The sequence below is a fragment of the Varroa destructor genome, unplaced genomic scaffold (genome assembly GCF_002443255.2).
Source record: "Varroa destructor unplaced genomic scaffold, Vdes_3.0 BEIS01000003.1, whole genome shotgun sequence".
NCBI lineage: Eukaryota > Metazoa > Arthropoda > Arachnida > Mesostigmata > Varroidae > Varroa > Varroa destructor.
In genome coordinates this window covers 2,171,226-2,181,169 of record NW_019211456.1, presented here as the reverse complement: position 1 = coordinate 2,181,169, position 9,944 = coordinate 2,171,226, and the positions used below count along the sequence as shown (strand labels likewise).

Sequence of the window (9,944 nt, the reverse complement as noted above, 5' to 3'; positions counted from 1 at the left end):
AAAGTCTTACGGCCCGCCCTCCGAACAAGTGTCACCCGTACTGGCTGATTTCAGGCATTTTCATTTAGCATTCTTTTCACTTTGTAATAAAATCTAGCGGGTTCACGCTGCAGACACGACTTAGACGATTTCCATAGATTTAAGTATCAGTATAAATCATTTCATCTATAGTCGATAGTAGCTCAGTGCAGCACAAAGCTTTTTAACCCAAAAACGAGAATTTGAGACTAAATATAACTCAAGCGCTTGAAAAGCTTCCCATTGCACCCTAGTAAGAGCAAGAACTAAAGCAAAAGGTGATGAATTTTCATCTCAAGCAGCCATTGTACATGATGGCTAAAAAATTATAAAACAGGGTAAACAAACTGGAAGTAGAACACTATTGCCCTAGGAAGCGAAGCACGTAAGCTAAAGATACGCAGTATTGAATAGTAGCAACACTTGCATGCTGACGGTGTCATACTCATGATGCTCCAGGCCTATCCCGTAAGGATATAACGACAAAGCAAGTAAAGCTGAGTAGTACCGTTGCCGCATTAAATTTTAAAAAGATTTTCTTTTACGGTGATTGTTGACCACATGTTAAGATCGCATACAAAAATGAACTTTATCATTACGAATTCAAAGATTACCATGAATCAGTGTTTGTGCTGATGCACGCTACGTAATTGGCTGTAGAAAACATCGAACTAGGAAGTGACACAAATAGAGAGATTTCAGCTAAAGCCAACATCAGGGAAGCTTTTAAAGGCGGTTCTAAAATTAAATTCGGAAGCAAAAAAAGAGAGCAGAGTCCAGTCAATCATCAGTACCATGGTGGTGGAATGACAATAAATTCTTTCAAATAGTGAGGTTTATCTTTCGCCCGCAAAAATATTCTCATATCCCGATGCATTTCGAAGAGACGACCTTCCTGAATTTATGGAAACGGGCTCAGCATTTCCGGCTGAGGAATAACGGTTTAAAATTGTTCATATTGGTATTATATTGGTATTTTTCGTGCTTACTCTGCGATGAACGAGTATATGAACGTGCTGGCTAAAAATGAGTTTTAGAGGGCAGATCACATAAGAATTACTAACATATAACTAATTACAGCTGGTACAACAATAGACGACTATTTTTTTTTTGATGAAATCGGTGTAATATCGATGAACACAATCGAAAACTGACGTATTTGGCTTCCGAAGTGCGAAAAAACTTATTCGATCATATATATCGTAAAGGATGTCTCTTTGGCGAATCGCGAAGCCATTGACCTAACCAACTTTGTATATTCAATTTGTCCTAATATAGGTGCTCCATGGCAAACATTAGCAGGCTACTCGTTCTTGAACTTTCATCGCAGCTAAGTATAAATCCTCAAGAAATCATATACAGGCATGTCGAAAGAAGTCTGAAATTTTCCGCGGTAAATTATACAGGACTTAGAAAGGCTAAAGTTTAGTTAACTACAGTAATCGTAAACCTATCCGGTTTCCTTATAACTTTGCTGATTTGAAACATTAATTTTTCAGCGTTATGATGAACGCAGTTTGTCGTCTAGATATAGCGGCCAGTTTCCGGGCCGATTTAGAATTCCAAGAATCATGTTAAAGACGGCATGGAGCAATGCAGATTATAATTTCCAAACAAATAGAACACAACGGCTAAATAAAAATAATTGAAGAGAGCACATTATTCATGTATAATGCGCTGTAAGATATTCATGTATATCTCTATACATAACAAACGCATAATTTCAAGTAACCTTTAAATAAAATGCAAATTTATATATTGCTACATCGCGTGCGCATAAAATACACATCTCGGCATTATCTCTACCTGGGGATATTTTAACGACACATTACTTTAAAAAATATTGATTTGATGTTTTTTTATCAGTGATCTTCATAGCGAGTACTAAGGGTTCAGCACCGTTTTTCTAAACTAGATCACCAAAGCATCTTCATCAAGCAATACTCAACACCATTGTTACCGTAACGCACCCATTATGTTTCTTAGCCCGTCACCGACTATGAGCGGATAGCTATACATTTTCAAGGAAAAAAATAGAAGAGCATAAATTGAGCCCACCAGAAGAGGCACAATTGCTTACCCTGTCTAACATCCGCTGACTGCGTGGATTATCTAGAATGATCGGTACCCGTTAATATTTTCCTCGCATGTACTTTTCTATACAATAAGAACAACTTGATCTTATATTATTTCCATTATAAAGATCAGGTGTTCACTTTAATGAACCGTTCCCCTCAACAATATTCACGTAACTAGAAAACGGAGCGTACGCCAATTGCCACAACATGTACTTTCTCTCTATGTAAAGTAGTCTCGGTTACCCTTCTGAATTTTGATAACCCTCTTGAATTTGATAACTAATATAGGCTTCAATGGTACTACTTGAGACATACTGCGCAGGTACGTTTGCTAAAGAAGGATTGGATGACCGGCAACAGCAACGCATTTTATTCAGGAAAACCAGTTTCGCACAAAAACCTGGAATTAATTCATCGCCGATACAGCGTCAACTGTATTACCGACTGTATACGTATGTATGACTAACAACTCATTAGTACGCTATTCAATATGGATTAGACTCTTAGGTTTATTTTCAAATTATTTTTCTTCTAGACAGGATCGTACCGTACCGAAATAATATATGCCCGCATTATGTTTCTTAGATCTAGTAAATAGAACACGGTCTTTCGAGAAACAAAGAGCTCATTTATTTTCCGCCGATATCACCGCCATCAAAGCTCGTTCGGGAGGGAAGATTCCTCAATAGTTCCTCGAACAATATTTGTCAAGTCTTTTAGAACTTGAGCTTGGTGCGGCGCCAATGACGCCTCTTGATGTTGTAGCTAAAATTTTCAAACACACAACGTACAACAATTATGACTATCGCTGTATAGAGTAACCTCGTGCAAACTATGCCTGGTTACGCTGGAGTATTGAAAACATTTATAGACTATGTTGACTATGAATAGAGCTACGCAATGCGATCATAATAATAAAAAAAAAAAAATAGCAGTTTTCGTTTATTTTACTTCTACTTATTTCGTTCGTGAAGCTACCGTACTCATCATACATATTAATAACAAAAACTGTAACATTATATTGAGCAACTATTTACGAAACACAATTGAAGGTTGCGGAAACCGTGAACTTACCGAATTCTGTTTCCAGTTCGCATGCGGGCCCATTGAGGAACGGGACGGTTCAGCTTTTTCACCTTCGCTAATTTCTGCTTGATCCTAAATGTTTTATGCGATGCCTAGAACAGATACAACCTTATCAGAGTATTTTCAGAGGGGAGTCGTACGAGGATCGTCAACAAATTTCTCGCACTTTTCAAGAATCAACTTTTATAACGTACCTTTAGTCTTAATTAGAAGGTTTTGTTTTCATTAAATAGCTTCGGTATGAGGCATACATGTCACAAGCTAACTTTCTATGACCATCCGTACAGGCTTCTTAAAAACTTCGGAAGGAATTGAAACACCCGAAGTCTTACAGCCACGCAGAAGTCAAAATAATGAGAAACAATAGTTTCCCATTATTAGTTAGTTTTGTTTTCTGAACGCGTCATGTAATCTTTTTTCAAGAGTACGAGACTAAACAAGCGTCTATTCATCGGTTTTTTGTTCCGAAGTTTGCTATCTCTGAAAAATTTGGGAACCGATAATGCATACCACTACCGTGAAATACCTTTCTCACACAATCACAAAAAAATTTTAAAGAAAACCCACCATTTTGTCGTATTTTCACTTCTCCGACCCGTACACGAGGTAGCCGAGTGAACCTACAACGATAAAAGAGGGCGGATGTAGAAACAGAAACAGCCAGGAAATCAAAACCGAACATGGCGTGTGGAGGGAAATTTAAATTACCTATTAAACTTCAAAATCATGTAACTTGGCGCTAACTTTGATGTATTTTGAGCAACTATTAAAGTTAGAACCTGAAACGTAGTCATCTACGACGTTCTCTTGTAATAGATAGTTAACCATGGTAAGATAATGTGCCATCTAGCATACTAGGCCTATTTGGCGGTATATTTAATTTATAGAATGGCGCGTATCATCGACATCAGAGATGCTCTACAAAAAAATGAGGGACCAGCTGTGTACGACTTGTAAAGCTCTTTTTAACTGACAGTGAAACTAACGAATGCTGAAGTGTCTATAACTTTTATAGACAAATAACATCTCGTGTAATCGATATCTTCTCTCAAATCCACTCAATGGTATTTTGAAGATGCCGAACGTTAGGTGAGTCAAGTACACCTGTAGTTTGCCAAGAAAGTGCATATATATATGTATATATATATATATATTCGCATAATTATTTAAATTTGAAAAAACGGAAACACTTTTACTTGACATAAACCTCAACGACTATAGTAAGTAGATGTTCCCGCGGCTTCGTGTTTCCAATGAATTTTCCGGCTGACCTTTATTTTTATTTTTTTTCTTTGGTAATCAGACAATTTTAAAATATAGTTTAAAAGCAGCACAATAGACCAGTTCCTGAGTCATAATTGAGATCTTTATACTATCCAAGAAGTGGTACCAGGAAGAATGTCTGCCATGGATCTTTAAAGGCTCCGTGCACCTAAGCGTCTTTCGACTAGACAGCAAATGCAAGGAATTTTTATGCAGAAATTTGTTTTATCGTAAGCGTATTGCGAACATAGAAGCGTACCTTCACTTCAGAAGAGTCACTCGATCTAATGATAACAAAGCTCGGTGCATTGTCCGTTGCTGTTGAGTATGGTGGCCTATGGTGTGGACTGTACGGTAGACTTTCGGAGAAGTTTTTTTAGATACTTAAACATCGAAATAAATTTGTCACACGTGGGCTTTTAGTGCAAAGTCTTGGTCTCTAATATCATCTAAATGTATTGTTTTATGTTACATATTATCTAGTCTTTATATGAATATTAATTCAATCCTGAATTTCTTCATATAGAAGAAAAGGTGTTTGTTTGATTTTTTTTATTGGTGTTGAAAACAGTTGTGCATGTAATAAATACTTATTCATTTTAAACTGATGTTAGCTAGTTTTTGAGGTAAAACATTGTCAATAGCCGACTAAATCATAATGGCTGTATGATATAATGGCATATAAAAGACATAATGGCTGTTTATTGACACCATTGATTATGCGACCTAATACATCCCCACTTATTGGCGTGTCTTTTAATGCAACAATGACGCGAGCGGTAGAAGACGAGCTTACAAGTTCATAAGATGAGCGTGGGCTTCTGCGTCAATATTACGGGGTCATAACATAAAGCCGGCCATATTAGTTGGCTGATTGTTGTAGTCACTAGTTGATCACTCAAAGGGATATTAAAGGTGCGGTAAGGCAAACCTTCGGCATATCCACACAAGACGACCTTAAGACGGACAAGATGGTGGGAAGATTTGAACATTCAAGTTAACTCTATTCCACAAGCGAAAGGCTCCTCCTGCATAGTTGTACCCAACAGTAATGATTTCTAAATCACTATTAATTATATTTTATTTCAGAAATATTATACAGGAGCTTCAGCATCTCAGCAGCCAATCCCAAGATTATCAACTACAAGGTAAAATCTGGTGAAGATTATGCCTCTGCAAATTTCTGATACCTTGTCCTTTGAAGTTGGCCAGTTGAAGTAAATCAAATGAGGTCGATTAAAACGAAGGGTACCTTTAAATCAGCAGATTTCTCATATCACATTTTTTTTATGTTTAACTATTGAGGCAGATATATCCATTGAGTGTGTTGATGGCTTCACTGGCAATCGATACTTGACAGACTTTTTCTAATTTGGATCTGACGCAATATTTTGTCGAAATTGTACCGCTTCGAACTGTTACTGGCAAGCATAGGTGCGACTAGCAAATATTTAATGCTTTTAACGGGCACAAGGAATTACCCCGAAGTAAACTTTTCAGATAGAACACCACAATTTTTAATTCAATGGCACAACATCCTATGCATAAGGAACGTTCAGTGTATAAGTGAGAAAATATTTTAAGATAATAAATAATGGAAAAGAAGGTTTAAACGGGGAAGCTTCATATATTTAAAGGCCCTTTTATCGGTAAGTCTATTTGAATCTGAATAGTTCGAGACGATGGGTCATCTTGTAGCCAAGAGAACCGTGATAAAATCTTGGACAAGGTTCAAGATGAAGATTTTTCCTAGCTTTATAAATGCCGAAAATCGCACTAGCAGCAGGGTTTGGTCCCAGTTGCGAGCAATATTTCCGGTAAATTTATTGATAATTATCATTCTGAAGAAAGGAAGACCTTCAGCCTGGCTCACAACCTCTTCATCAGCATCATTCTAATTATATCTAAAACTAGAGATTCAGCGTGGGCGAAAGAAGGTCGGTCGGTTTAGACGCATTAATAAAAGTACAGTTATATTTAAATTACGACTGTTCTGCGCTTACATGTTTATTGTCTGGTAGAGTATTGAGTGTTGGATATGTTTACTTTCGGTCAAGCACTATATGAAACGGTAAACGTCGTTGGGGAATCCGGGGAAACCTTCACATTATAATAATACCTTACTTAATTTGACGGGTTTCGGACATCAAGTAGGTATCAGGTGCAACATTAGATCTATGCAGTTCCGAAGTGAATTCGAAAATTTAACGATTACAAAACCGAATTTGTTATTGATAAAATTGCCATGTTTGTGTTGTTAGGATTATTAGAAATATTCAATTTAATTCTGCTTAGTAAGGAGAAAATAGTAATTGGGTTACAAGTAGCACATGATGGCCTGTCTCCATTGTTGCTTATGAGTACGTAGGCAACAGATGTTTAATACACATACTGGCAATCGACACCTCTAGTGAACATCTGCAGCAACTTAACAAGTAGACCCCCAAAAAAATACATTTGTCGCAGATAGAATTACGGTGTGTGAGAAAAACAAAATCCCTGATTTTAAGAATAAATATCCGTTAAAATCAAAGCAGGAGCACATACTAAGACGAAACTATTAGTAAAAATCAGCACAAAGCAACAACTTGTCGCTATCTTAAGCGAGCATATAGAAACGTTAAGCACTGAGAAGTACTAGTATTCCCTGTTGAAGATTTGATGAAATGTATTTTCTAAGGAAAGCCTTCACCACCAAACAGCTTTTTTCGGATATTTTTTATAAATTTGAGCATACCCTTTGACGTAGGACGGAGTTGAACACGCACTCGTATATGAACCCAGCTTGTTCAAGTGAGAGGTTTGTCGTTTCCTGCCAATCTGTATTAACTGACCCATCTGGACGTTGTCCAGCTACACCTGCTGTGCGTTCTGCGTGTGAGTGTGATTCGATAGTCTTCAAGTTTGAGATCGAGACTTAACATGTCGCCTATCCTTTTATTATCCTATTATCGGCCTTACACTAGGTCAACAAATTCGCTACGGCAGAATTAATATTATCTCGTGCCATTTATTATCTTGTGCACTTCTTCAACTAAGCGTCGTAGAAGATTGTATGTTTGACATTTTTAATGGTCATCATTAATTCGCTGTTAGTTTTGCTTGTGTGTTTCTTTTGATTATGTTGCAGACGTACAAAAATTGTTTGATGCTTTGAAAGATGCTTCTCAACAAAGAGTATCAGCGCCACCGAAGGTTGCTGATAGTACACTCCGCGAAAAACTATACGAAACAACCGAACGCGTCGACAATGCGTGAGTAATTATTATAAAATAGCAAAATGCAATAATTTGGATCTTATTGTAAATCAATAAATTCAAATATGCAAGATACGTCCTGTTTTAATGGCTATAGGGTCTCCTTTAAAAAGTTCCTTCGTTTCAAAAATAGAAGTAAACTTGAAGCAAGATACTATCTAGCATTTTGATCCACACTTAGGCCAGCTGGCCAACAATATAGAAATAGCGGCATTACATATATTTTCCTTAGGCTATCATTAATAAAAACCTTGTCAAGGTCGCTTTTATAGAAAGTAATTTAAATTAACTGTGCTGGTTTGATTTTTGTCTATCCTCAGAATATCGAAGTTACTTGCAAACCGCAAACACGTTGAAACGGAACTTAAGTTTCGACCTCAGTCTCACACTTAAGCGTTTCGAGTATCAACCGCTAAGTACGAATCAGCTCATTGTCAAGGACAGCATTTGAGATAACTGAATATATATGACTTCGTTGATTCTCAAATTATATCTAATAGTGCCGTTGAAAGAATTTAAATACGTACATCATTATCAGTAGTAGATAGGTGACTCGCTGTTAGACGCTAGAGTTCCACCAAACCGTTCTCATTTTTGTGATTATCTATAATTATAAGCGCTTCAAATATTTGTTTTCAACTACGACTATGTTGGTGTGTCCACAAGCTAACAGGAACTTAACACATAGATTGTTCTCAGCAAGGTGGTAGCGTGTAAACACATGTGTATTTAAATATTTTTCCCAAGTATTATTTAAATAAACATGTGCCGTAAACGTTATTTGACCGATGATTAATTTTAGCTTTGTTTCGGTATATTACGATTCAAACATCCAGTGCGAACATTATGATGCGCAATATTTCACTTTAACCAGTAACCTTATCAGTACTTTGACAGATGTTTGTTTAAAAGCGTGCTTGATTAGTGAGTATCTTTATTCTGTACACTGCAGGAAGTGACACTATAGAGTATTTCAGAAGATTATATACGCAAACAGTAGATCTGATCATTATCTATGGTCTGAATTTATCGACTGTATGGTTGGCTGATTGGGAGTCGCATCCGGGAGAATGTGCAAGCGACGAGCTTAGAAGTAGGAGCGACTCGCCAGAAGTGCCAGAAAGCTTTAAGGATAAGCTGTGCAAACGCCTTTCCCCTTACCGGAGCGGTTCTTTTTATCACTGCTAGTCGATCGGGGAGACGTTTTTGTGTTGAATGAACATTGATAGGTGAGCTAGGGCTCAAGTTCGAATTCAGCGTACTCTGGGCACGTCTGAAACGTTATAGAAACGAAGAAATCAGCTACGCCGAAATAGTTCTAACTATCCAAGACTACACAAACTCCCAAAAGTGCGCCCAGAAAAAGGGAGTGTCGAGTCACGGCAGGGATGCGAGGAAGCACATAGCGCGCTGCGTGCTTCCGTAGATGGGGATTTCAATTGTCAAGACAAAGGGTATGCTCACAGGTCCTGTGAGCAGGACGGTTGTGTTGGTATTACGAAGTTCGGAGGCCGTGGTGCAAATCAGCCAACCCGAATGTCCCTTACCACCGTGAGCTAATTCGTGGCGCATCAACCGATTAGTCTTCGATAGGCTGCGGTGGTACGGATGTTTCAGGGAAGATTTAAGCTAAGATTATAATTGAAGGTTTAAGCTTAACAGGGGTACCGTATGCCGGACCACTTCGAAATTACTGTGATCAGTTCTGTTAAAATAAGGCGGCGATCCAAACCATTCATACGTTATCAGCGGTGTACGTCAGCTGATGGTGTGCCACTTTCCGGACCGCGAAAAATGGGCTAGAACATATGAGTACGCTTGCTGCAGAAAGCCGGGAATATATAGCTCTGCACATTGCGTTGATCAAAAGCGGGTCATTAAAGAGGAAAAAATTGAAATCAATCCTACTGGGTAGAGCGCACAGCTACAATCACGAGTACAGCCTCGACAGCAGGATATGTTGTCATAACTGACATATCCGTTACTAACTTCTACCAGAAAAGTAGTAAAGACCTATAAAGCTCTAATGCATAATGTGGTGAAATAAAGCAGACTAACTTATACTTTCATCACTTCAATAACTGCATTCGTAAGCACCTTTGACCAAAAATAGGTTGCCTAATTTTTGCGCCACTCGATGATCGTGTAAGCCACATGGGAAATTTGAAAGCGATCAATGCAATATCAGGTCTTAGTAGATAACAATTTGTTAAGCAAATGAAGAAACGAGCCTGCGTAAGAT

At 37.8% G+C, this 9,944-nt stretch overlaps 2 protein-coding genes across 5 annotated transcripts; one reads left to right on the top strand and one right to left on the bottom strand.

The window, feature by feature from the left end:
• Positions 1 to 1,838: 1,838 nt before the first annotated feature.
• Positions 1,839 to 8,482, top strand: LOC147756379 (uncharacterized). Of its 4 annotated transcripts, none has more exons than XR_015323440.1 (5): positions 1,839 to 2,548; positions 5,535 to 5,593; positions 7,195 to 7,322; positions 7,576 to 7,699; positions 8,023 to 8,032. XR_015323440.1 is itself a non-coding variant. In XM_086983221.1 (5 exons), the coding sequence occupies exons 3-5, from the start codon at positions 7,220 to 7,222 to the stop codon at positions 8,093 to 8,095; spliced, it is 300 nt and encodes a 99-aa protein (XP_086839347.1). In that variant the 5' UTR covers positions 4,037 to 4,271; positions 5,535 to 5,593; positions 7,195 to 7,219; the 3' UTR covers positions 8,096 to 8,482. The 4 variants fall into 4 exon arrangements, 3 of the variants coding, with proteins under 3 accessions (XP_086839346.1, XP_086839347.1, XP_086839348.1); XM_086983221.1 differs by lacking the exon at positions 1,839 to 2,548 and adding an exon at positions 4,037 to 4,271 and having other exon boundaries at positions 8,023 to 8,482; XM_086983220.1 differs by lacking the exon at positions 7,195 to 7,322 and having other exon boundaries at positions 2,376 to 2,548; positions 8,023 to 8,482.
• RpL39 (ribosomal protein L39) lies at positions 2,704 to 3,894 on the bottom strand. Its single transcript, XM_086983223.1, has 3 exons — positions 3,750 to 3,894; positions 3,171 to 3,274; positions 2,704 to 2,861 (listed from the first exon to the last, which is right to left on the bottom strand). The coding sequence occupies exons 1-3, from the start codon at positions 3,750 to 3,752 to the stop codon at positions 2,813 to 2,815; spliced, it is 156 nt and encodes a 51-aa protein (XP_086839349.1). The 5' UTR covers positions 3,753 to 3,894; the 3' UTR covers positions 2,704 to 2,812.
• Positions 8,483 to 9,944: the final 1,462 nt, after the last annotated feature.